This window comes from Paroedura picta, chromosome 3 (genome assembly GCF_049243985.1).
Source record: "Paroedura picta isolate Pp20150507F chromosome 3, Ppicta_v3.0, whole genome shotgun sequence".
NCBI classification, from domain to species: Eukaryota; Metazoa; Chordata; class Lepidosauria; order Squamata; family Gekkonidae; genus Paroedura; species Paroedura picta.
This window is the reverse complement of record NC_135371.1, coordinates 850174-876655: the sequence shown is the minus strand read 5'-3', so window position 1 is coordinate 876655 and position 26482 is coordinate 850174. Positions and strand designations below refer to the sequence as shown.

The window sequence follows — 26482 nt, the reverse complement described above, 5'->3', positions numbered from 1 at the left end:
TCCGACACTTTGTACCACACAGTGGCCAAAACCCACGAGCCATCTGGAGGCCCTCCCCATCTTGCCCCCAAGCACCACCCCAGAGAGAGCGTTCCATCTGCGCCATGAGTCAGTCGAATAGCCACCGAGGGACCCCTGCCCCAGATGTTTATCCAGTCCCCTCTGGAAGCTGTCCAGGCTTGTAACCACCACCCCAGAGAGCCAGCCTGGAGTCGTGGTCAAGAGGGGCTGGAGAGCCAGGTTTGATTCCCCGCTCCTCCTCCACAGGCAGCCAGCTGGGTGACTGTTGTGTCTGTGGACCTGCAGAGGACGGAGCTTGATGTCTGGAACAGGATCGGAGCTTACAATATAATTGGCCAATGCGCAGCTAGATCCAGTCAGCTGAAAATGAAACTGACCAACGGGACATACGGGGGGGGGGGGAGAGATCCATCCTCTGCTTGTGTAGATAAGTTGGTTTTATTGTTTTTTTGTGGGGGGGTTGGTTGCTTCAGTTCAGTCCTTCTTGTACCACACTGGGGCCCTAATAAAGAGCTCAAATCACTTCTAGTGTCGGGGCCCACCTCGGGACCTACAGATTTAAAAGTTACCCTGGGCCAATCACAGTTCTCTTAGAGCTGTTCTGGCAGAGCAGTTCTTCCAGTGCTCTCTCAGCCCCACCCACCTCACAGGGTGCCTGTTGTGGGGAAGGGAAGGAGATTGTCAGCTTGAGCAGGGAAAAGCGGGGGACAACAACCAGCTCTCCTACTTCTCCCCGCAGAGCGAATTCCACGGGCAAAGGACGCTTGGGTGATGAAGTGGCTCCTGTGATCCCTCCTCCTCCGCCTGCTGCTCCTTCATTTCACTTTCACGCAGTGCCCACAAACTCCCGCTTGACCCGCCATCTCTGGACTGTTTCCTGCCCCTTTCTGCCCTGGGGCCAGCAGATGGGAAGGCCGAATCCTCCCTCCCTTATGGGCTCAAGGCTGCAGCCGGCTCCATCCCTGCCTGCTCCCTCCTTGGGACGGGACCCTGGGCGGAAGGCCAACATCTCCCCCCAGCCCTGCCGACACAAGAGGCCGTTTTGTTCCAGCCCTTCAGCTTTAGGGGAGTCTCCCCCCCCCCAGCACCGCCCCGCTCTTCCTTTTGCCTGCAAGACAAGAGCCTACGTGGCGTCCTGGTGAAGAGCAGCAACTCCTAATCCGGCTAGCTGGGGTTGAACCCCCCTCTCCTCCTCCACAGGCAGCCAGCTGGGTGACCATGGGCTAGTCACAGCCCTGATAGCGCTGTTCTGACTGAGCGGTTCTCTCAGAGCTCTCTCAGCCCCACTTGCCTCACAAAGTGTCTGTTGTGGGGAGAGGAGGGGAAGGCGATTGGAAGCCGCTTTGAGACTCCTTCGGGCAGTGGAGAGCGGGGCATAAATCCCGACCCTCCGTCTTCTGAGCAGGACGTTGGACTAGGTGGTCTAGATGACCCCTCCACGTTCAGTGATCCTATAACATGTTTTATTAAAACACTTAAAACATCCGTGCAGGGGGTGGGGTGGGGGGGGAGTGCCCTGTGCCCCCCAACTCCCGGGCGCCTGGCGGGATTCAGATTCCGGCGCAGTCCTTCAAATGCCCCAATTTTGGCACGGCCGCCCGGCGACACGTTTCCCGCGAGGCTCTGCCTCCCTCCCTCCCTCCGGGAGAGAAAGCAAGGGGTCGCCGGGAGATGCGAGCTCATTCCGGGAGATCTCCCCCTCGCGCCGGGAGGTTGGCAGCGCCAGAAGGCGAAGAGCCCGTAAACCCGCGCTCCCGGCGCCTTCGCCTCCCCTGGGAAGGAGCGGGTTAAAAGAGGGAGCGCGGCGGCCTAGAGCGGCGGGGGCGGGGACTCCCGGGCCGGCCACGCCCCTTCCTGCCCCGCCCCCGCCTGAGCAGGGGGGCTGCGGCTGCCTCCCCCCGCCCCCCCCCAGCCCAGCCTGCCGCGGCGGCTTCAGGGGTCGAGCCCGGGCGGATGCAAGAGGGGGACAAGGGGGGGGGTCCTTCTTTGGGGGGGATCAAAGCTGGAGGGGGCGGGAGGGCCAGGGGTGCCTCCCCCCCCCCTTCTGGGCCACCCCCCAAGGAAGGGGCTCCAGCCACTGCCCTGCGGAGGAGCCCAGCGCGGGCCACGAGGGAGCCTCGCAAGAGCAGAACCGGGTTCGGTGCCCCACTCCTCCTCCTCCTCCTCCCCATGCAGCCCGCTGGGTGACTTTGGGCCAGTCTGAGCAGTTCTCTCAGAGCTCTCGCAGCTCCACCTACCTCCCGGGGGCGAGGAAAGGAAAGGGGTTGGTCAGCTGCTCGGTTTGATCCCCAGCTCTTCGTCCACATGAGGACTGCTGGGTGACCTGGGGCCAGCCACAGTCCTATGAGAGCTTTTTTGGCAGAGCAGTTCTGTCAGAGCTCCCTCAGCCCTGCCTACCTCACAGGCTATCTGTTGTGGGGAGAGGAAGGGAAGGCCATCAGAAGCCACCTTGAGACTCCTTAAGTAGTGGAAAGCGGGGTAGAGAACGCAGCCATACTGTTCCCCTGGAGAGCAGGGTCTGCTTTGGAGAGGGGACTTGTGTGGCTTTGGGCCCCAGGACTCCCCCAGCCTGGTTCAGGCACCCCTCACCCCACACCACACTGGGGGTGAGTAGGGAGCCTGGCAGCCCTAATAAATACGAGCACCTAAATGTTCCAGCCACTCCGTGGCAGGTGGGGAGCCCCCAAAGAGCTCGGTCGCATCTCCCTGGAAAGTGTGACGCTCGCATTCCTGCAACAGACGGGAAATAGACTGGCCCCAGGTCAGGTCCCCATCTTGACCCCGTTTCCCCCACTGGTCTGCCCAGCTGGCAGAGCCCGTTTGTGTCCACTGAGCCGTCTTCCCTACCTGAGGTAGTGGCTCAAATCCTGCAGGCCTCTCCTTGGTGCTCATCAGAATATGGGCAGGGGGGGGAGTGGAACGGATGGCAGCCGCGTTTTCACAGCCGTCCCCTCCCTGCCCGGTGGCTGGCCCTCAAGAGCCCCTGGTGAGACGGGAGGCTGGACTGGAGGGGCCCTCCCTGGCCTGGCCCAGCAGGGCTCTCCTGAGATGCTTAAGGACGAAACCAGAGAGCACTTCCTAAAATGCAGCCACAGACGCTGGGCAATCTTGCAGCAGGAGCGGAAAGGGCAACACGGTGGTTCTGAGAGACAATGGGGCCAGGAACCGTCCACATAGTTCCTGAAGGGTAGAAGAGCTGGACCGGGGTCTGGTAGCATCTCAGAGTTTGTGGGGTGGGGGGCGGGGGCTGAGCCTTTGAGAGTCGGAGCTTCCCCTGTCAGAACGAGAGCCGTCGGTGTCCCTTAGGAGAACCAGCAGCCTGGGAAGCTGGGAAGGGTCTGCTTCCTACCAGGAGATAAATAAATACTCTAAGATTACGAATGAAAAAGTTTTCCCCTTGTGTGTCTCACAGGCAGTGGTGCCACCCCCTGGACCGTCCCCTCATTGGGGACGATGGAGCCAGCTCAGGTAAGGGAGGAATCGGGGGGGGGGGCAGTGGAAGGTAGAATGTTGCAGTTGTGAGATGCGAGTTCAGATTTCGACTGAGCTGCAGAAGTTTCTTGAGTGACCTTGGGTCGGTCTGTCTCCCCTTCCTTCTTTCTGTCCATCTTCCCCCCCCCTCTTTATCTCTCTCTCTCTCTCTCTCTCTCTCTCTCTCTCTCTCTCTCTCTCTCTCTCTCTGTCTCTCTGGGTCTGGCCCAGCAGGGCTCTCCCGATGTCCTCAGGAAGGCCTCAGCCTCCTTGCCCTGTGGCTGGATCCCCAGAGGAACTGCTTGGCCACTCTGTGGGACAAGACAAGATGCTGGACTAGACCCCGTGTCTTGTAAGAATGGGGTTGTGCTGAAAAGCAGTGACTTTCTAACGTGACGTGTTGCATGACCTTGGGCCAGTTCCAGTTCTTTCAGAGCTCTCTGAGCTTCACCCCTCTCACAATGTTGTTCGGAGAAGAAGGGAAAGATGTTTGTAAGCTGCTTTGAGACTCCAGGTCAGGGGTAGTCAAACTGCGGCCCTCCAGATGTCCATGGAATACAATTCCCAGAAGCCCCTGCCAGCGAATGCTGGCAGGGGCTTCTGGGAATTGTAGTCCATGGACATCTGGAGGGCCGCAGTTTGACTACCTCTGCTCCAGGTAGTGAAAAGCGAAATACAAACACCAACTCTTCTTTCGGGGTGGCCAAACTGTGGCTCTCCAGAGTCAGTGGACTACAATTACCATGAGGCCCTGCCAGTTAAGCATGCTGGCAGGGGCTCATGGTCACTGTAGTTCATGGGCACTGGAGAACCACAGTACAGCCACTTTGGGTATATAGTATATATGGTGTTTTTAAAGAATATCCTATATATTTGTGTATTTTTATGTAATTACTTACCTTTGAAAATAACTGTATTACAACCAGAAAAAAAAATCACATTTCAATTTGGAAACGGCCCTGAGCGTACAGTAAAGAGAGAGCTGATTAAATTGAGCAACAGAATTTTAAATAAAATACCAGAAGAAGAAGAAGAAGAAGAAGAAGAGTTGGTTCTTATATGCCGCTTTTCCCTACCCGAAGGAGGCTCAAAGCGGCTTACAGTCGCCTTCCCATTCCTCTCCCCACAACAGACACCCTGCGAGGTGGGTGAGGCTGAGAGAGCCCTGATATCACTGCCCGGTCAGAACAGTTTTATCAGTGTCGTGACTAGCCCAAGGTCACCCAGCTGGTTGCATGTGGGGGAGTGCAGAATCGAACCCGGCATGCCAGATTAGAAGTCCACACTCCTAACCACTTCACCAAACTGGCTCTCAGAACCCATCCCCCTCCCCAAAATAATGCCCAGCCCTGTTTGAAGCATCATTGGGGGCGGGGACATCATCCTCTGGGCAGGGAATTGGGGTCCCTGTGGGTGGGCAGGTAATTGTGAGTTTCCTGCATTCTGCAGGGGGCTGGACTAGATGACCCTGGAGGTCCCTTCCAACTCTACGATTCTAACCTTTAAATCCCCCAAGGAGTCACCCAGTGACTGTAGCTTCTCGTCTCTCTGCAAACTCCTGTGCGTGTTTGCGGTGGGCTTATGTCTGCTTGCGGTGTGCTTCCTTCCTCTTCCAGGAGCTCGTGACCTTCAAGGAGGTGTACGTGTATTTCACCGAGGAGGAGTGGGCTCTGCTGGATCGGGAGCAAAGGGCCTTGTTCATCGAGGTCATGCTGGAGAATTACGGGATCGTGGCCTCTCTGGGTAAGGCGGCCTCCTTGTCCTTGGCTGGTAGGTGCAGAAGTGAGAAACCCCCGGGCTAGTCAGGGCGGAAGTGTGAGCATCCCTTGGGATTGATGTGACTTCGGTGAGGGTCAGAAACCCTGCAGTGGATGTCCCAAGCTGGCCTGGTTTGGGTCCTGGAGAGGGCCTGGGTGGGAGACCTCCTAGACGTCCAGGGCTGCTACACGGAGGCCAGCGACGGCCAACCACCCCAGCGACGTCCCTTGCTTTGACCTGGATCGCCCAGGGTAGCCAGATCTCATTAGAGCTGGGAAGCTAGCCCTGCTTAGTACTTGGATGGGAGACCTCACAGAGGCAGGCTGCCTCTGCATATCTTTTGCCCTGACCCGGATTGCCCCCCAAGCACCAAGAAGAAGAGTTGGATTTTATACTCCACTTTTCACTGCCCGAAGGAATGCCAAAGCGGCTTACAAACACCTTTCCCTTCCTCTCTCTACCCTGTGAGGTAGATAAGGCTGAGAGAGCTCTAACAGAACTGCTCTGTGAGAACAGCTCTCAGATAATTGTGATGGCAAACTGAGTCTGTTAATCTCTTGCCTCGGTTTGCCAGTTGTTCTTTTATTTTATAATTATACTTATTTTCCTCCCCTTCTCCTGAGACTAGGAGCAGATTGTGTCATAATAGAATTGCAGATAGAATAAACAGATGAAAACAGCCCAAATTGAAATAAATCCTAAAACTTAAGCCTCAACCGAAGGCCTGGTGGGAGAACCCTGTTTTACACACCTCGTGGGACTGTCTAAGGCAGGGGTGGTCAAACTGCGGCCCTCCAGATGTCCATGGACTGCTATTCCCAGGAGCCCTGAAAGTGAAAGAGGGCCGCAGTTTGACCACCCCTGGTCTAAGGTCCTGCAGGGCTTGAGTCTCATTCGGCAGAACGTTCCACCAGGCGGGGGCCAGAGCCAAAAAGGCCCTGCCTCTGGTTGAGGCCAAACTCATCTCCTTGGGGCCGGGGACCTTGAGCAAATTTTGTTTACCGGACCTTCTTGGTCTTTGGGGTGTGCACACTTGACAACACTACACCCACACACACACACACACCCGCTCTCCTGCGAGTCCCGCAAAGCCCTGTTGGACTTTTGTGCCAAAACGGCCGTTCCATCCTCTCCCCCCCTTTTTTTTTTTTTTGAAGCAGGGATTTTCAAAGGTGCTTGGAACATTTTGTCTTCTCTCTTCCTTTCCAAAGGCTTGGTTCCTAATCCTGACCTGGTGTTTCGGCTGAAAGAAGAGGAAGAGCTGGTTGGAGCCCGTTGGGGGCGCAGGGGGCATTCGGCAGGTGGGCGTCCGTGTGTTTGCCCCGGGATGTGTCCCCTGCAGGCTAGCTGGGGCGGGGGGCGGGGGGGGCTTCCCTAGGGTAAAGTCACAGGCATAACAGTGTGGTGCAGGTAAGCTATAGCTTAACATTGAATTAAGATAGTAAAACTTAAAATCTTTAAAATCGATCGTACCAACTGATTGGCCAGGGCTTAAAAAAGGCAGTCTGCCTTGACCCCTGATTAGGTGCCCAGACTGTTCGCCTAACAGATCTTCTCCCCCCCCCCCCCTCCAGCCGATGGTGAGCGAAGCAGTGAAGATCCCAGAGAGCCGTTTGCAGCTTCTGTAACCAGAGACAATCTTGGGACAAGGGAGGAACCTTTCCGGAACCCAACAGCATCAAGAAGGCAGGGCGAAAACCAGGTTGGGGACAAACCGTACAGATGCCCGGAGTGCGGGAAGAGCTTTTCGGAGAGATCCAGCCTCAAGAGGCACCAGACCGTCCACTCGGAGGAGAAGCCGTACGAGTGCCTGCAGTGTGGGAAGACCTTCAGGTGGAGCACGAACCTCACTTCCCACCAGAGGACCCACACGGGGGAGAAGCCCTTCGCATGCTCCGTGTGCGGCAAGAGCTTCAGCCACAACAGGAAGCTCACCTACCACCTGCAGGTCCACACGGGGGAGAAGCCGCACAAGTGCGCGGAGTGCGGCAAGAACTTTGGGAAGAAGGACCACCTGGCCGCCCATCAGAGAGTCCACACGGGGGAGAAGCCGTACACGTGTTCCGAGTGCGGGAAGCGCTTCCGGTGGAGCACGGATCTGACCTCGCACCAGAGGATCCACACGGGGGAGAAGCCGTACTCGTGCCCTGAGTGCGGGAAGCGCTTTAGCCGGAGCACGACCCTGACGCTGCACCAAGTCATGCACACGAGGGAGAAACTGTATCAGTCTCTGGACCGCAGGAAGGACTTCGGCTGCAGCCCGGGCCCCCCTCCCCCTCCAAGAACCCACACGGGGGAGAAACCCCACAAGTGCCCGGCGTGCGGCAAAAGCTTCCGGAAAAAGGACCACCTGACTTCCCATCTCAGAATCCACACCGGGGAGAAACCTTACACCTGCCTCGTGTGTGGGAAGAGCTTCAACCGGAACGGCACCCTGACTCTGCACAACAGAATCCACACCGGGGAGAAGCCCTACCAATGCACCCAGTGCGGGAAGAGCTTCAACCAGAAGGTCAACCTGACTTCCCATCAGAGGATCCACATGGGGGAGGAACCTTATGCCGCTAGCCTGTCCCCCCCACTCTTACACCCGCTGTGGGGCAAGGCGGTGTATTTCCAGACACCCACAGGGCCAGGGGTTATGCCAACCAAATACCCAGATGGGACCTCCTAGAGCTGCCAGGGACACAAAAACTCTTGCTGATTCCAGGACTCGGGGGCTCAAAAGGCAAATGGGATTTGGGGCTGTATCAAACGGAGTATCGTGTCCAGATCACGGGAGGGGATGGGACCACTTTACTCTGCTCTGGTTCGGCCTCACTTGGAAAGGTTGGAGGAGAGGTTGGGGGAGCTTGGTCTGTTTAGCCTGGAGAGGAGACGACTGAGAGGGGATCTGATAGGCATCTTCAAGTATCTTCAAGGGTGCCATGTAGAGGAGAGAGCAGAGTTGTTCTCTCTTGCCCCAGAGGGACGGACCAGAACCAACGGGATGAAATTAATGCAAAATAAATTCTGTCTAAACATCCAGAAGAAGTTCCTGACAGTTAGAACGGAACAGGCTTCCTCGGGAGGTGGTGGGTTCTCTATCTTTGGAGATTTTTAAGCAGAGGCTGGAGAGCCATCTGACGGAGAGGCTGATTCTGTGAAGGCTCAAGGGGGTGGCAGGTGACAGTGGGTGAGCAATGGGGTTGTGAGTGTCCTGCACAGTGCAGGGGGTTGGACTAGATGACCCACATTGGCTCCTTCCAACTCTAGGATTCTAGGATCCTGTGAGGACTTCGCGATTCACACTGCACAGAGCAAAGGAGACAGCAGAGCCCTCGTACCAGGGGCCAGGTCTAAGCAGCCCTCTGTGTATGTGGACAGGAAGGAGTAGAATTTGTCATGTGTCCAGCACCAGGCTCAGGAGGGAAGCCAGGGAGGGGCTGCTGCTGTGTTGTGCATGAGGGATTGCAAGTCCTTTTCGGTCCCTTTGGAGGGTGGGGAAAAGAGGGCAAATGTTGTAAAAAACAAATGCCTTGCGTGGGGTGTTTGGGGGTTCCTTACTGAACCCCGCAGCTCCCCAAAGCGTGGTTATTTGAAGAAGTTTAGGGGAATGGGTTAAACAGAATTTATCAACGACAGCCTAATCCTCTAAGACAGACGGCAACCAGGGTTCTGCGAGAGCTCCCCGGGAGCTCCATGGCCTCTCTCAGAGGTTTGGAGGCTGCTGTCATCCCTGGACATCCCTGGAGGCCCCTTCCTGTGCTGAGCGGCAGGGCTAGACGCCTTCTCCCCAACAGACATGGGAAAGGAGCGATTGATTGGCCGGCTGGCTCCCGCCTCTTCCACGCCCCCTTCTCTGGGGAGCAGGTCCCCACACCTGGGGGGCCTTGAAGCGTAAAGGATGTTTCAGGGGTTCCTCCACCGTCAAAAGGTTGGGAAAGTCTGCTCGAAGTCAGGAAACATGAATCTTAGAGTTGGAAGGGTCTGTAGAGGCCATCTAGTCCAACCCCTGCTCATTGCAGGATCAGCCCACAGCATCCATGAATAAAGCGAGTTTTCTGCCTAATCCTCAGAGGTCTGTATGAGGTGTTGCATTCTTGCGTCCTTGCATGTGCAGACCACAGCTCAAATGTCCACACTGCATTGCTACTACAACCCTGTCTCTGGTCCTTTGGGGCCGGGGACAGAGGGTTGCAGAGGGGGATGAGGTGTCGCGCTCCCACCATCTCCCCTGTGGTGGTCAGCAGGGGGTGATTCTCTCCCCTACTTCGTTTAGCATCTTTATGCACCCTCTGGCCTGACTTGTCCAGCGTTTTGGGCTCAGATGTCATCAGTACAAACCGTGAGGTTAGAAATATCACTCTGCCACAGGTGTTTGCTGGCTGGCTTTGGGTCAGGAGCACAGGGCCAGCTGAACACTGACACCAAGAATGTGACTCTAATCTGGTGAGTCGGGTTTGATCCCCCCACTCTTCCTCCACATGCAGCCAGCTGGGTGAACCTTGGGCCAGTCTTAATTCTCTCAGAGCTGTTCTTGCAGAGCAGTTCTCTAAGAGCTCTCTCAGATCCGTCTACCTCACATGGAGTCTGTTGGGAGGAGGAAGGGAAAGGTGTTTGTGAAAAATAAAAGGAAACAGCTCTTCTCACCTGCCCCAACTGGATGACTCTGGTCTAGCTGGACTGAAGTGTCGGCCTGTACTTAAATGTTGCCCAAAACGGATCCCATGAGGGGACTTGTGGGGGATTTGAATCTATTAGGAAGAGTAACTGCAGGATCTTCTTGCCCATCTTTACGGGGTCCTTTTCCCAGGGAGAGACTCTTTTACAATAAAGATGACAATTTATACTTTGTACTCAAGGAGATTTATTTGGGGGAACTATCGGAGCACACTCAAAACACACGCACCAGAGCAAATCGTGCAAGGCCCTAGGAAACGTGGTGAGCTCAGACTCAATTTCCTTGTTCCAGAGAGCTGAGGGAGTTGAGGGAGACCGGCCGCCTGACAGCTGTGAGAGCACCCCAAGGTGGGCTGAGGACTGAACACCCCCAAACGGGGCTGAAAGCCGATTTTGCTAGCTCAAACGTAGCCTCTCTGCAGGAGCGACAGGTGGGAAGCCCAAAGAGCAGGTGTAATGCTCAAGTTGAATCCTTTGCACTCTTCAGCTCTCCCAATGAAAAGGCATCTCCTGACAACAGAATCAATTCATTTGGAGTTAGGAAAGATTCAGAGCTGCTAGTTCCCTGGGTAGCCCAGAGCCCAGACTCCTCTAACTAGTCGAGGGGATTCGTTCCTGGGGGCGGAGTGGGAAGGGGTAATTTGGGATTGCCCCGGATGTTCCTGGGGATTGTTCTCTGAAAGAACTCTCCGAATGACTGGCCGGGTGTTAAGCCGGGGAGTTTCTTGTGTGAGGAGGAATAAAGGGGCACCAGGCACTCAAAACACGCTGGGGGACACACAGAAGACGGACTCGGAGACTAAGTGAAGAAAGGGGGAAATAATCTCAGGAAAGGCAATATGTTCCCAGCCAGAACATGAAGTCCTCAGAGGCAGCGTGAAAAGACCAGCGTTTCTTGGGCGAGGAGAGGACCCCGTGCCATGAGGGTATATTATGGCACGGAGAACGCACCCCCAGTGGTGGGGTACAGGGTGCTGTATTTCATGGGGCAAAATGCTCCCTGAGGAAATATTGACCTGTTTCCCCCCAAAAAAAGCCCAATACTTAGACGGGATGTCTGGAGGGGGACAATGACTTTTGGGAGACGTGAGATTTCCTGAGGTGACGTACAAGGCCGGATGGTCTCGATGACCCTCTGCATGCAGGACTGGGAGAGCTACCAGGCTGGGGGGATTAGCGTTACGTGTTCCCGTTCCAGGGTAAATGGGGAGGGGGGAGGTGAGGCCGTACTTTCTTGGAAGGCCTATTTTCCTAGAGCTGGGGGAGTCAAACTGCGGATGCTGGCAGGGGCTCATGGGAATTGTAGTTTGACTACCCCTGCCCTAGAGTGTGCATCTCCATAGGCCAGGGGTAGTCAAACTGCGGCCCTGCAGATGTCCATGGACTACAATTCCCAGGAGCCCCCTGCCAGCAAATGCTGGCAGGGGGCTCCTGGGAATTGTAGTCCATGGACATCTGCAGGGCCGCAGTTTGACTACCCCTGTCCTAATGGATGGCCGGCCGGATTCCCCCCGAAAACATTCACCAGCTGTTTGGAAGCAGTGCAGTGGGAGCTTTCTATATCCCCCTTACCTTAAGGCTGGAAGCAGCTCTCCAAGTCTCTGCATAGCCAGTGGCTGCTTCTCCCGCTCTGGTGCCCGAGGTCTGAGTCCTCTGGTGTATCCGGTGTGCAAGAGAGCTTCTTCTTGGCTATCAGGAGATTTTATCACATCTGTTCCTCCACTTCCTGGCAACCTCCAGGGATCGCCTTCCTGTTAGTCTGTCTAGCAATCCAAACCTCTGTTTTCCTGCTTGAGGGAGGTAGGAAAACTTGCCTTTTCATTTTCTCTAGCCAGAGCTATTTGCATTTGAATAAGAAGGTATCCCCTGTGCAAGCACCGAGTCATGACTGACCCTTGGGGTGACGCCCTCCAGCGTTTTCTTGGCAGACTCAATACGGGGTGGTTTGCCAGTGCCTTCCCCAGTCATTACTGGGTACTCATTTGACCGACCTCGGAAGGATGGAAGGCTGAGTCAACCTTTAGCCGGCTGCTGGGATCAAACTCCCAGCCTCATGGGCAGAGCTTCAGACAGCATGTCTGCTGCCTTACTACTCTGCGCCACAAGAGGCTCTTCTGCTTGTGGCTCTTGCAGCTGAATACAGTTGAGCAACTGAGCTAACTCCCCTCTCCCCAGCCTGGCTCTTCCCAAAGAAGAGGGAGAAGGGTGGTTTAAAAGGCTAAATAAGAAATCTTCAAGCAAAAGGGCATTTCTTCACATTCCCTATGAGAACTTAAAATCATAGAATCCTAGAGCTGGAAGGGGCCACAGAGGCCATCTAGTCCCACCCCCTGCTCAGTGCTGGATAAGCCTAAAGCATCCCTTGATACCTGTCTAGTAAAGGTAAAGGTATCCCCTGTGCAAGCACCGAGTCATGTCTGACCCTTGGGGTGACACCCTCTAGCGTTTTCATGGCAGACTCAGTACGGGGTGGTTTGCCAGTGCCTTCCCCAGTCATTACCGTTTACCCCCCAGCAAGCTGGGTACTCATTTTACCGACCTCGGAAGGATGTAAGGCTGAGTCAACCTTGAGCCGGCTGCTGGGATTGAACTCCCAGCCTCATGGGCAAAGCTGTCAGACGGCTGCCTTACCACTCTGCACCACAAGAGGCTCTGATACCTGTCTAGCCATTGCTAAAAGACCACCAGTGAGGGGGAGCTCACCGCTTCCTGACGTTGAATCCCCCACCCCCAACAGCTAGTTGGCACTGTACTGCAAATAGTTCAAACCAATTACTGTGGGTCCTCTGTTGCCTGCTCTCCTCTAAGTGAAACCTTTAAAATTATTAAAGACAGCAATCGTGTCCTCTCTCACCCGCCCCCCCCCTCCCCAGGCTGAACATTCCCTGGTCCCTCGGCCCTTCCTCTCAGGGCTTGGTCCCCAGGAGGCCCTGGATGCTTCTTGCCCCTCTGCTCTGAACCCTCTCCTTTGACCACGTTCTTTTTTAAGTGGGGCCTCCAGAATTGAGCAAAGACATCCAGGTGAGGACCAGTGCAGCATACAACAGGTCTATGGCATCTTGTGATTCTGATGGGATGCCTCTGTTGATACAGCCCAAGACTGCATTTGCCTCCTTTACTGCCGCAGCACACGGTCTGCACACAGCTACGCATCAGTGTATCTCCCATCCAGTATTCTGATTTTGGTGCTTCACTAATCTCAAGAATCTCCTCAAGCAAACACAACATTAAGTCAGCAAAGCTCATTTGTTGTACGCTGAGAATTTGCCATTTTGCTAGGCACTGCGCCAGCATAAGAAAATTTAAACGTTCTTGGAGTGTTAACTGCACTCATCAATTTAATCTACACATTTTTAAATTGTATTTGTATGTGAACATGTTGTTACAAGAATTCTGCATTGTTACATTTCGCTGTGTACTGCCATTGAGATAATGGTATGTTAGACACAATATTGCAAAACATTAAATCTACTAAAACTCAGTTCCTTTTTTTGTCATTAGATGCACCTTGGTATTCAGATCAGACCTCACAACAATAATGTAGCATTTGGGGAAAAAGATGCAGCCCAAGAGGCCAGCCCCAGAGGCCAGGATGGAGAAGATCTGCACGGCCACCATGTGCTTCCCCTTCGTGCTCAGGTAGGCGGGCACAAAGGACACCCAAACACTGCAAAACACAAGCATGCTGAAGGAGATCAGCTTGGCCTCGTTGAAGGCCCCGGGCAGCTTCCTGGCCAGGAAAGCCACCACGAAGGAGATGGCAGCCAGGAGGCCCATGTAGCCAAGGGAGCCATAAAACATGGCCACGGACCCTTCATTGCACTGCAGGGTGATCTGTCCAGGCTGGGAGTGCAGGTTAAACTCTGGGAAGGGTGGGGAGGTCCCTAGCCAGATGACACAGAGACCAGCTTGGACAGTAGAACAAGAAATTATGATGAAATTGGCCAAACTCTTCCCCAGCCACCTCTTCATCCTGTTTCCTGGCTGGGTGGCCATGAAGGCCATGACCACAGTGATGGTCTTGGCCAACACAGAAGAGACGGCAACGGAGAAGATGGTGCTGAAGGCCGTTTGTCGGAGAAGGCAGGTCACCCTCCTTGGCTGGCCGATGAAGAGAAAGGAGGAGAGAAAGGAAAACAGGAGGGAGACCAGGAGAATGTAGGTTAGGTCCCGGTTGTTGGCTTTGACTATAGGAGTGTCCAGGTATTTAATGAAGATTCCTATTATTAAACCTGTGAGTATAGACCAAAACAGGGCAAAGAAAGCCAGAATGATCCCCAAAGGTTCTTCATGGGACAAGAAAGTTATAATCCTGGGGAAACACTGAGTTCTGCCCTTGTTTGGATAGTGGTCCTCTGGGCACTTCCTGCAAAGTTCATCATCTGAGAAGAAAAAGAGACTTCTTTAGTTCCAACATGTAGATTGTATCTATAAGATAACCTGTTATCATACTGCATATAAAATCCTCTTGTTTCACTCAAGTGCCAAAGAGAGGGATTGTATTGGAGACCATCATGCATGGTAGAAACTGGAATGACTATATGTAATTTGTGACAGGATCTCAGGCACCAGGCCCAGGAATGACATCAGTCATGGAGAAATGTTTTCTGTACAAAGCTCGCAGGAACAGGGCCGAACTTGATTTGTGACCATCCAATGAAGACCAACATGGGATTGAGTCAAAGCGCTGGTTACATGCAATCATTTCGGAAGAAAAAAGGCTCACTGGCACATGAATCAATTTGTAAGTCACAGTTCCAACTTTTTCTATTACCACCCAGAAGAAGAAGAGAAGAAGAGCTGGATATTTGTGCCCTGCTTTTTTTGTAATTTTTGGGATTTTGCTTCTGAAACTGGCAGGAAGTTGGAAGCAGAGAGCTAATTCCTTATTAGCTCTTCTAGGCTGAGAGCTCCCTCCTGATTGGGACTAAACAACCGGGGGGGGGGGCATACCTGGTTTAGGGCCATCTCCTATTGGGAGAATATTTCTAGGGGGCACAAATCAGGTAGCAGATGAGTTGTCCTTTTGCAAATTATAATAATAAGGTTTTGTGTGCATGCATGCTGAAGAAGGACCTGCTTGGTACAGTGGTTAAGAGCAGCAGCCCCTACTCTAGAGAATCGGGTTCAATTCCCCACTCCTCCACATGTGATCAGATGAGTGACCTTGGACCACTCAGTTCTCTCAGAGCTGTCTCAGCCCCACAAATCTCACAGGGTGTCTGTTGTGGGGAGAGAAAGGGTAGATGATTGTAAGCCATTTTTGGACTCCATTGGGTAGTAAAAAAGCCAGCTCTACCTCTTTTCTAACTTTAATAAAAATGTGATGGCCAAGGTGCCACCGGACTCCAACTTGGTGCTCCTGCTTCAGCCCATCATGGCGACCCACCTGAACCAATCCTTTACTCCCGTCACCCACCTTCCTGCGTGGAGATGGTTCCTTCTGCGCATGGAGCACAGTCATAGCAGCAGATGGGCTGCCCTTCCAGGACCACCTTCACGTGTCCAGGGGGGCAGGTTTTGGTGCACTTGGAAGACGGCAGCGCCTGAGCATAACGACAAGGAGTTATAGTTAGCAGTTTTCTAAAACATTAGATCTAATTAACTGCTGTATTTCCTTTCCTGAGTGCTGATAACAAGACTCACATTTTCCCTACTGTGTGTTTTGGTAGCATTTATAAACCTGGCGACACCCAGGTTCATCAAGGGGAGGGCTGGCCTAACTTTGGCTCACCAGATATCCTTGGACTACAATTCCATGGCGGGGGCTGGCAGAGGCTCATGGGAATTGTAGTCCATGGACATTTTGGCCACTCTTGATCTAGGTCTTGCCTTCAGGATAGGGATGGTATCCCCCCCGAGGGGGGGATTCGTTCTTAGGTTGAAAGAGAGCCCTCCAGGATTCTCCTGCTTTCCCAGTAAAGTACAGGTAGACTGTTAGCAGCTCTGTGCTTTGGCCTGGGAGGTGGAACAATTTCTGCCTACAGAGTTAAATTGTTCTGTCTCTTATATTATTTAATCTCAGAGTAATTGAATTCTAGAGTGGGAAGGAGCCATAGAGGCTATCTAGTCCCACCCCCTGCTCAATGCGGGGTCAGCCTCAAGCATCCAGGAGAAGGATCTGTCCAACCGCTGCTTGGAGACGGCCAGTGAGGGGGAGCTCCCCACCTCCTCAGGCAGCCCCTTCCAAGACTGAACTAATTTTTTTCCTGATCCGTAGCCGGTCCTGTTCCCCACGTAGCTTAAAGCCAATACTGTGGGTCCTCTCCTCTGCTGCCGACGGGAACTGTTCTCTGCCCTCCTCTTGTGCCTTAAAGTTGTGTGTTTGAATAACATGGAGGGTTTTTCTTTGAAAGATAGTGACACCCTGTGGAATCAAACACAGCTCACCAGATTCAAAGCTGCCTCTCTTAAGCACTACCCCATTTTGAGTCTCTGAAACTTCCTGGCCTCTTACTGGGAGAAGGAGAAAACTTTCGCGCAATTAAATTAAAAATTCATACTTTAGGATTTAGAATGTTTTTTATTCATCTATTGATTGTATCTTGATGAAGGGCAGGATAGATAGATAGATAGATAGATAGATAGATAGATAGATAGATAGATAGATAGATAGATAGATAGATAGATAGATAGATAGATAGATAGATGGACGGACGGACGGACGGACGGACGGACGGACGGACGGACGGACGGACGGACGGACGGACGGACGGACACAGAAAGACAGACAGACAGACAGACAGACAGACAGACAGACAGACAGACATGGTGGGTATTTCAAGTTTCCTCTAAGGAAACATCAGTAGAAGTAGAATGGAATTTAGTGGACTCTTCTCACCTGCTTGTACCACCTTGGCCACACGACAGCATTCTGATTCATGGTGAATTTAATCTCCCCGGACGCCTGCCTTTCTATGCTCCCAATTTTCACCCGCCAGATGGAACTATTGTGCCATACCACAGTGTTCACAATGTCTAAGTCAGCTGCCAGCTCCCCCTCCTCATCCGAGTCCACGCCCCCCACGGAAACATTGTGAAACTGGAGGTGTCTCAGGAAACGATGAAGCTACAATCCAAGGGGGAAATGTTTGTTTGTTTAGGAATAATGATAAAATATACATAGGAAATATAAATGCCATTACACTCTAAAAGGAAAAATTAAACAATCAATTTCCTAGTCCTTCTATTTGCTACTTAAAGGGAAAGGAGCTGCCAGTGGAGACCTGGGGGAAGGACATAAAATGGCTCTTTCACCAGGCCGTGGGATGAGGCCAGGACAAGCTTGCAGCCAAGAAAGTCCATTGGCCTCCCTCCCTTCACCTCCAGGGCATCACTCCCACCAAACTAGAACCCAAAGAAAATGGATTAGGTACGGATCATAGACTCATAGAGTTGGAAGGGACCTCCAGGGTCATCTAGTCCAAACCCCTGCAGAATGCAGGACACTCACCGCTACCTGCCCACCCACAGTGACTCCACTCTCATGCCCAGTTCTGCCCCCTGCCCCAAAATAGCAACCAGAATCCCTGGCCAGTCTGACCTAGAGGAAATTCGCCTCCTGACTCCAAAGTGGTGAGTGGCATTTCCCTGGGCATGCAAGGAAGGGCTACACTAACCAAGCAGGGACATCATCCCTTCTGCCCAGCCACTTATAATCTGCCTAAATTCACAGAATCCAACAGGTGGAGACCCGTCAGGCATAATAAAGAAGAAGAAAAAAGTCTTAAGTTGGTGATAGTGATTTAATGTTCAAAACAATTTCAAAACAGATGCCCAGGTCTAGCCCATTTTCAATATCACCATTAACATTTTAGTCTCTTATAATGTCTTGGTTTATGTAGTTCAATCCCAAATGGGTCACATAATATCCAAATTTGTAGGGGTCGACTAATATTAATATCACAATGTGTAATTACTCTACAACTAAATTCACAGAATCAGCCTTTCTGTCGGGTGACTATCTAGCCTCTGTTTAAAAACTTCTAAGGAAGGAGAACCCACCACCTCCCGAGGAAGCCTGTTCCACTGAGGAACCGCTCTGACTGTCAGGAACTTCTTCCAGAGGGTTAGCCAAAAATTCTTTAGAATTAATTTCAACCCATAGGTTTTGGTCTGACTGTCTGGGGCAACAGAAAACAATTCTGCTCCATCTTCTCTAGGACAGCCTTTTAAATACTTGAAGATGGTTCTCAGATCCCCTCTCAGTCCTCTCCTCTCCAGGCTAAACAGACCAAGCTCCCCCAACCTTTCCTCATATGTCTTGGTCTCCAAACCCCTCACCCTCTTTGTTGCCCTCCTCTGGACACTCTCCAGTTTGTCAACATCCCTCTTCAACTTGGGGGCCCAAAACTGAACACAGGACTCCAAGGGAGGTCAAACCAGAGCAGAGTAAAGCGGTACCATCACCTCCCGTGATCTGGACATGATATTTCTTGATGATGAGCCAATGAGGAAAAACCAAGGAGCACTGTTGTTATTCATCATCATCATCATCATCATCATCATCATCATCATATGGATATGGCTTTAAATGGCTTTAATTATGTTAGGGAGAGATGGATAATAAATTAATAATAATAACTTTATTTATTCACACCTCTCCCTAACATAAACCTAGGGTGGCTAACATCAATAAAACATACATACAAAGTACGTGTAAAACATTCAAAGCAGTAATTTAAAAAGAATTAAGCTAACAACCCTCTTGACCACTCCAGGTCTGCCCACTTGGGTCAGAGTAATTCTGGGGTTGATTTTATAGCCCGATTTCAGATGGAGAGGGAGGTGGCTTATATGCCCCGGCAGGCAGGCTCAGGGTGGTAAACAACATCAAGCGAAACAACAGCATCCTTAAATAATTAATAACTTATTAAAGCCATTTAAAGCCATGTCCCTGGATAACAGCATCGTCCGTTGCAGCTATTCTTTCTGGTGGACTTGTATGGATATTTTAACTGTGATTTTATAAATGATGCACATGCCTGTTGTGAACGGCCCCGAGTTTGCTTGCAAGGGGGGACACCACATCAAAACCAATTAATAGGAACAGTTATAGCAAAGCAATAATCATGAGCCATTTCCTGCTGGGAGGAAATAGATTCTGAAGCAGCAGAACCAAGTCTGAGTCCAGGGGCCCTTCCCTCAGAAGGATGGGCAATGGGGCACCCGGGGGGGGGCTGGAATTAATGGGGGATGGAAGCTCACCATGGGGAGCACAAGAAGGATGCCCCCCCCCCACTAAGAAGCTCTGCAAAATCTTCACATCCATCTTCACCCACAATGATTCTTCCAAAGAAAAGGCACTGGTTATTCTTAATTCAGAAGGAACCCCCTACCTGCCAGGGCTGTATTTGTCCTCTCTCCCACCTGCTCTCCCTGACGCTCACCGTCTGCTCAGATCTGGAGGAGTACGCAGCAGATAATGCCTGGCCCACCGCCAGGACAGAAGTGTAAACCTTGTGGGCCCTCACGGGCAGGTGGTATTTCAGGAGCTCCCAAGGCCTGGCCTCCAGCCTCCCTTTCTCCCTGTACCTCAGGTGGCCCCTCACAGACGAAACAGGCTTTGCATTGAGAAAGTCAAAGGCTTTCTTTGTAAACTCCTCGATGAGTGGGCCGCATGCTTCTAGGTGGTGGTACATCCTCCTTTCCTCTATCGGTGTTAAGACGGAGAGAGAGCCATGCCTTGGGAACCTAACAGGACCCTGAGAACAGGCCAAGCTCCAAAGGGAGTCCAGCAGAAGAGTCGTGATCCAAACTTTACCCAGAGAGACCTCCGTGCCACGTTGGAGAACCCTTGTAAATATTTCGAGGGCTAATATGGACGGAATGTCTCCAAAGAAAACAAGCACGTTGACTTGATCCTGACGGAGGGAGGAGAAGATACGGCGCATTCTCTCTTCCAACCAAACAGACAAGATAACGCCAAATTCTGAGATGACCTCTGAGAAGGCCGGACAAATGCCGCTACGGAGCATGAAGGCCGTCATGGTGGTCCTGAACTTTTCCCCGTAGTCGTTGTCTTGGACAAAGAGCCCGACCCACGTCCATCGGAAATGCAGGAGCAGCTTGACAATGCCCAGGTACTGGACGTCTTCTACGGGGGACATCTGGTAGGCTGAAGGCAGCCGAGTCTCATCCTGAAGAACTGCTAAATAAGAGCCATGGAGGACCTAATGGGGGGGGGGGAGGATGTCTGAATTTCTTTATTTTAGAAGAATCCCAGTTTTTACTATCCAAAAGATTCTCTGTGGCTTCTCATCACCTTCACTTCCTCTCCCCATGATGGGCACCCTTCAAAGTTGAGAGAGCTCTAAAAGAACTGTGACTGACCCAAGGTCACCCAGCTGGCTGCATGCGGAGGAAGAGTGGGGATTCAAACCTGGTTCTCCATATTAGAACCTGGCACTCTTAACCACGAATCTCAAAGATGAAGGGGGGGGGTTGTACTCCACTTTTTACTGCCCAAATAGTCTCAAGGCAGCTTACAATTTCCTTGCCTTCCTCCCCTCACAACAGATACCCTGTGAAGCATATGGGGCTCAGAGAACTCTGACCAGACTATCAGGGCTGTGACTAGCACAAGGCCACCTGCTGGATGCATGTGGAGGAGTGGGGAATCAAACCCAGCTTTCCAGATTAGAACCTGCTGCTATTAATCACTACACTGAGCTGTCTCCCAGAATGGAGTTTGATTCTCCGCTCCTCCTCCACAGTCACTCCCAGTTCTCTCAGAGCTCTCTCAGCCCCATCTGCCTCACAGAGTGTCTGTTGTGGGGAGAGGGAGGAAAAGGTGTTTGTAAGCTGGTTTGGGACTCCTTTGGGGGATGAAAAGTGGGGCTGGCTCTTCGTCTTCCCTTCTGTGTGTCCAGATCTCACTGGATCTCAGGCTTCTTGTGTGCTGGTTACTCCTCTCAGTCCCCCCCTCCCCCAGTTGGTCCCAAATGCCTCTTCCCTGATTCATACCTGAGGGATTTTGAAGATGCTCAACAAGGCTGAAACATCATGAAAGATGTCGGACTCAGACGCTTCGAGAACAGCCACCAGGTGGTTCCGTCTTCCGCACCGGTAGTTGGGAACGGTCTCCCGGCCAGCGGACAGCAGGTCCAGCACCGCCTCATAGGTCACCCTGGGGTGGAAAAGGTTCTCGTAGACGGTATAGCCCAGGGTGCCGTTATCCGGCAAGAGCCGGGGGTCCTGGCCGAGCTCCCGAATGGCCAGCGAGAAGGCCAGGAGGTGCCATTTCATCTCTGTTTCCCTGCAACGGAATAGACGTCTCTCAGTGGCAAAGGGCTCCAGCCAGGGACTCACGCCTCACTCGTGCTGAGTCCGGAGCAGGCAGAAGCAGCACAGGCTCTTTGCTGGGATGACAACAGAGAGAAATGTCCTGTGGGGGCCTGGGGTGACTGTGTGGCAGCCAGGGAGGGGCACCTGGATGCAGCACCACACTGTATCCCTCGGGGGGGGGGGGGGAGAGAAGTGCCATCTGGTTGCAGCCAAATTCTGACAACCAGAGCTGGCAAGGTAAGGATTTTGGCCACTGAGTGAGACAGAGGGCTGGACTGGATAGGCCATTAGTCCAGTCCATCATGGCTTCTCTTACGCTCCTATGCCTGGGGCAGGCAGGCTCTGTCGTCTTGGTGCTTGGGGGGCCACGGTGGGAGGGCTTCTGGAGTTCTGGCCCTGCTGGAGGACCCTGGGCTTTGGCCATGGATCGAGTGCCAGGGCAGGTTCCCAGTCCCTTACTTTCAGTGAAGAAGGAGGAGGAGGAGAAGAAGAAGAAGGAGAAGAAGAGTTGGTTCTTATATGCTGCTTTTCTCTACCCAAAAGAGGCTCAAAGTACCTTACATTCGCCTTCCCTTCCTCTCCCCACAACAGACACCCTGTGAGGGAGGGGAGGCTGAGAGAGCCCTGATATTACTGAAGAAGAAGAAGAGTTGGTTCTTATATGCCGCTTTTTTCTACCCGAAGGAGCCTCAAAGCGGCTTCCAATCACCTTCCCTTTCCTCTCCCCACAACAGACACCCTGTGAGGGAGGGGAGGCTGAGAGAGCCCTGAGATTACTGAAGAAGATTTGGTTCTTATATGCCGCTTTTCTCCACCCGAAGGAGGCTCAAAGCGGCTTACAGTCGCCTTCCCTTTCCTCTCCCCACAACAGACACCCTGTGAGGGAGGTGAGGCTGAGAGAGCCCTGAGATTACTGAAGAAGATTTGGTTCTTATATGCCGCTTTTCTCCACCCGAAGGAGGCTCAAAGCGGCTTACAGTCGCCTTCCCTTTCCTCTCCCCACAACAGACACCCTGTGAGGGAGGGGAGGCTGAGAGAGCCCTGAGATTACTGAAGAAGATTTGGTTCTTATATGCCGCTTTTCTCCACCCGAAGGAGGCTCAAAGCGGCTTACAGTCGCCTTCCCTTTCCTCTCCCCACAACAGACACCCTGTGAGGGAGGGGAGGCTGAGAGAGCCCTGAGATTACTGAAGAAGATTTGGTTCTTATATGCCGCTTTTCTCCACCCGAAGGAGGCTCAAAGCGGCTTACAGTCGCCTTCCCTTTCCTCTCCCCACAACAGACACCCTGTGGGGTGGGTGAGGCTGAGAGAGCCCCGATATCACTGCCCGGTCAGAGCAGTTTTATCAGTGCCGTGATGAGCCCAAGGTCACCCAGCTGGCTGCATGTGGGGGAGTGCAGATTCCTAACCACGACACCAGGGCTACACCAAAGTCCCTTTATTTGGCTGCAGGGAAGTTTCCACCCCGACTCAGACTTGCTCTGCCTCTCCAGACCTACCCAGCTGCCCACTGGACTCTGCTGCCAGCCAAAGGCCCGTCGCAGTATTTACGGACTCGGGGGCAGGGCGCTGAGGCGGGGCCGCCTGCTGCCCTTTGCAAGAAGGAGGGGGCCCGGAGCTCGGACCCCTCGTCTCCCTCTCTAGGCTCCACCAAGGACTGGCTTACTTCCACCGCGTGGCGAAGGGAGGCTTGCTGAAGGGCTGCGGAGGGAGTCGGAGGTGCAGAGCGGAGACGAGGCCGACCACGAGGTGGCTGCCCGGCCGGGAGTAGGAGAAGGGCTCCAGCCTGTCCAGCGTCAGAGCAAACGGGCACCTGGCGCTCCCCACCGGGCCGGCGACGAGGGGCAGAAGCAGCGGCAGGAGCATCCGGTCTTTGCTGGCACCGCCACCCCCTTCCCTGGCATCTGCTCCCGAAGGCCGACAGAAGGAGCCGCTGGGGAGAGGGACGGAGCAGGACTCCTTCCGAGCAATAAGCGGGAAAGCTTCAGGCTGGAGGGAAAAGGAGGAGGGGGAGGAGGGGAAAACAAATTTGGGAGGTCATTTACCACAAAACAGTACATGAAAATTTACATTTTTAATAGAGTAAAAATCTTTAATACTATTTACAAACCCCCTTCAGGAGGAGGAGAAGGAGATTTGGGTTTTACACCCCACTTTTCACTACCTGAAGGAGTCCCAAAGCAGCTCACAAACACTTTTCCCTTTACTCTCCCCACCACAGGCACCCTGTGAGGCAGGTGGGGCTGAGAGAGCTCTGAGAGAACTGTCCTGTGAAAACAGCCCTAAGAGAGAACCATGACTGGCCCAAGGTCACTCATCTGGCTGCATGTGGAGGGGGGGGAATGAACCCTGGATCTCCAGATTAGAGGCGGCGGCTATTAGCCCCACACCCCCACGCTGGCTCTCATAGCAGCATGCCAGCATTTGCAAATAAGAGAGGGCCCAAAACGCAGACCCATCCTCTACCTCTAAAGAGCCGACCGAGGACTAACTGAGGGCCACTTCCTGGCCAAGGGAGGCTCTCCGTTCAGAGGGGAGTTCAGAGCCCCCCCACAGCCCTCCACGCCCCATCCACAGGCTTTCCTTCTTGGTTGAAAACCTCGCCTTTTCTCCAGTGTTGATGTTATTTGTCACAAAGCTGAACTTCAGAGAAATGCTCTGGCCAGGCCAAGGATAAATCATGATGATTTAGATAATTATAAGGGAAAGAAGCTGCAGCACCCAGACCCACACTCCTTGGCTTTGCGCACGGAGAAGGAGAAAACATGTTTTCAAGAGCTGGTCACTGTGGGCGTTCCAGGCGGTGCGTGGCCAGCGTGGACCAGCAGTTCTTTCTAGCCCCTGGCGGTTCGCCTGGAGGCAGGACGTGCCAAAGTGTTGCTCAGTCCCATGAGCCCGTGCTGCGCCCTGCGTCACGCCAGGGGCATGTGAGGTTGACCTGACACCCTTTGGAAGACGTCGGCAGGGAGAGCTAAAGCTCTGTACAATCAGAGACCAGTAGCACAGTCTGCTAGGATTTGCTGAGCGGCCGTTGGAGGGGGGGGGAGGGCCAGGAACTAAGCCAAACTAGTGTCAGATCTAATGTCAAGTTTTGGGAGGGGAAGGTGCTACTCCTCCCTCCAGGATACCTGCAAACCAGTGAGCGTTCAGTGCCGCTGGACTCTGATCTTGTTTTGTTGTGCTGCTTCAGACCAACACGGCGACCCACTTGAATCCAGTGAGTGCAGAAAGAATTGGGAGAGGAAATGGCCACTGTGGGAAGTACCATTGAAGAGCTGGGACTGACAGCCAGGTCGGATTCACGCCACGCCCACAACCCTCTGAACTAGACTATCATCTCTGCACTCCCTCACAACAGACGCTACAGCCTTAGCAAGGCCCACCTTCACAGCACCCCCAGACCCTGTGCCTGTTTAGCCTGAAAAGGAGGTTAAGAGGTGACAGTTCCCATGAGACCCTGCCAGCAAATGCTCTTGGGAGTTGTAGTCCATGAACATCTGGAGGACCACAGGTTGACTACCTCTGATTAAGAGGACTGTTAGAACATCTGTTCAGTCTCAACAGGTGCTGGAATTAAGCCATTTCATCGGCAGGCCCTTAACCCTTCTTCAAGGCCACAACTGAGGGTGCAACAATTAACCTTTTTGTCAATAATCCTATAATCATAATAAAGTCATAAACTATTCCATCCCAAAGGCTCAGGGTAGGTAAAAATAAATATGTAAACAATAAAATAATACCACAAGCAGAATTTGATGGAGAATGACCAGATGTTACGAGCAGGCAGACCAGAGTTTTGGTATGATTTCTGGCCTCAACTGTTGGCCTGGGGAAACAGCTCAGATTTGTAGCCGTGGAGGGCTGGGCCTTGTATCCCCACCTCCCCAGCTGCTTGGCCAGCAACCCAAGATCATACGTGATGAACGCTGCTGTGAGATCTGCCTAGATCAAGGCGCATCTGCCTGGATACAGTTCCCTCCGGATATCACCCTGAGGGCCACCAGAGTCATTTCTACACCATGGCCAGGCCGGAAGCTGGGCTGTAGTGGAACAAGGGCCAGTGTTGTATCCAGCACACTGTTTCTGCCACCGCCTTGCCCACTCAACCTCCTTACCCAGAAAGGCAAGACGGGGCGGGAGTTGGTTGGGCTGGATGGATCCAGATTTGGTTCTTTCATAAGTGCCTGACCAACACCGCCTTTAATCACAGTTTTAATTCTAGGCATCTTCCTTAAATACATGGATACCCCCATAGTCAAAGCCAACAACCGGAACCTCCCTTACATTCTCCTGTTCTCCCTCCTGCTTTCCTTTCTCTCCTCCTTTCTGTTCATTGGCCAGCCAAGGAGAGTGACCTGCCTTCTCCGACAAACGGCCTTCAGCACTGTGGTCATGGCCTTCATTTCCATCAAGCCAGGAAACAGGATGAGGCCATGGCTGGGGAACAGACTGGCAAGCTCTGTTGTCCTTTCTTGTTCTGCTGCCCAAGCTGGCCTCTGTGCCATCTGGCTGGGCATCTCTCCCCCCTTCCCAGAGTCCGACACGCACTCCCAGCCTGGACAGATCACCCTGCAGTGCAATGAAGGCTCTCTGGCCATGTTTTATGGCTTCCTGGGCTACCTGGGCCTCCTGGCTGCCATCTCTTTCACACTGGCTTTCCTGGGCAGGAAGCTGCCGGGGCCTTCAACGAGGCCAAGCTGATCACCTTCAGCATGCTGGTCTTTTGCGCTGTTTGGGTGTCGTTTGTGCCCGCCTACCTGAGCACGAAGGGGAAGTACACGGTAGCCGTGCAGATCTTCTCCATCCTGGCCTCCAGTGCTGGGCTGCTGGGCTGCATCTTCCTCCCCAAATGCTACATTATCATTGTGAGGCCTAATCTGAATACTAAGAAAAAGCTCATGATGAATAATAAAGATGGCCTTGAATTGCAGGGAGGCCTGGTCTGAATATCAAGCCTCCACTCAAGATGAAAAGTCGAATGTGATCCTCAATACGGCGTTTTCTAGTTTTGCAAGATTAATCCCGGGGGGGATGGTAAACATCTCTCGGAAGTAGACTCACTGACACGCCACAGATCAATAGTCCCTCTGCAGACATCAGGACAGATGCTAGTCATGGAGGCCAACCTAGGAGGCATTGCAATGACACCAACAAAGCCTATTGATAAGTTTTGTTTTCCTCGGCCGGCTTGATTCATTTTAACCTGTCTTTGTTTAATGTTATAGTAGGGATGTGCACAATAAGCAACACTGGCAGTTTTTGCATTCCAGTAGAATCGATCTG

General features: G+C 52.9%; 2 protein-coding genes across 3 annotated transcripts; one reads left to right on the top strand and one right to left on the bottom strand.

The window, feature by feature from the left end:
• Window positions 1–1873: 1873 nt before the first annotated feature.
• Window positions 1874–10081, top strand: LOC143834077 (uncharacterized). Of its 2 annotated transcripts, none has more exons than XM_077330654.1 (5): window positions 1874–2156; window positions 3434–3489; window positions 5109–5235; window positions 6462–6551; window positions 6825–10081. In XM_077330654.1, exons 2-5 carry the CDS (start codon window positions 3475–3477, stop codon window positions 7922–7924), a joined length of 1332 nt encoding a protein of 443 aa, XP_077186769.1. In that variant the 5' UTR covers window positions 1874–2156; window positions 3434–3474; the 3' UTR covers window positions 7925–10081. The 2 variants fall into 2 exon arrangements, with proteins under 2 accessions (XP_077186769.1, XP_077186770.1); XM_077330655.1 differs by having other exon boundaries at window positions 1874–2873.
• A 3302-nt stretch (window positions 10082–13383) lies between these two features.
• On the bottom strand, window positions 13384–26003 carry LOC143833798 (vomeronasal type-2 receptor 26-like). Its single transcript, XM_077330024.1, has 8 exons — window positions 25957–26003; window positions 25820–25880; window positions 22866–23188; window positions 20878–21169; window positions 19251–20084; window positions 16754–16981; window positions 15332–15458; window positions 13384–13775 (listed from the first exon to the last, which is right to left on the bottom strand). The coding sequence occupies exons 1-8, from the start codon at window positions 26001–26003 to the stop codon at window positions 13384–13386; spliced, it is 2304 nt and encodes a 767-aa protein (XP_077186139.1).
• Window positions 26004–26482: the final 479 nt, after the last annotated feature.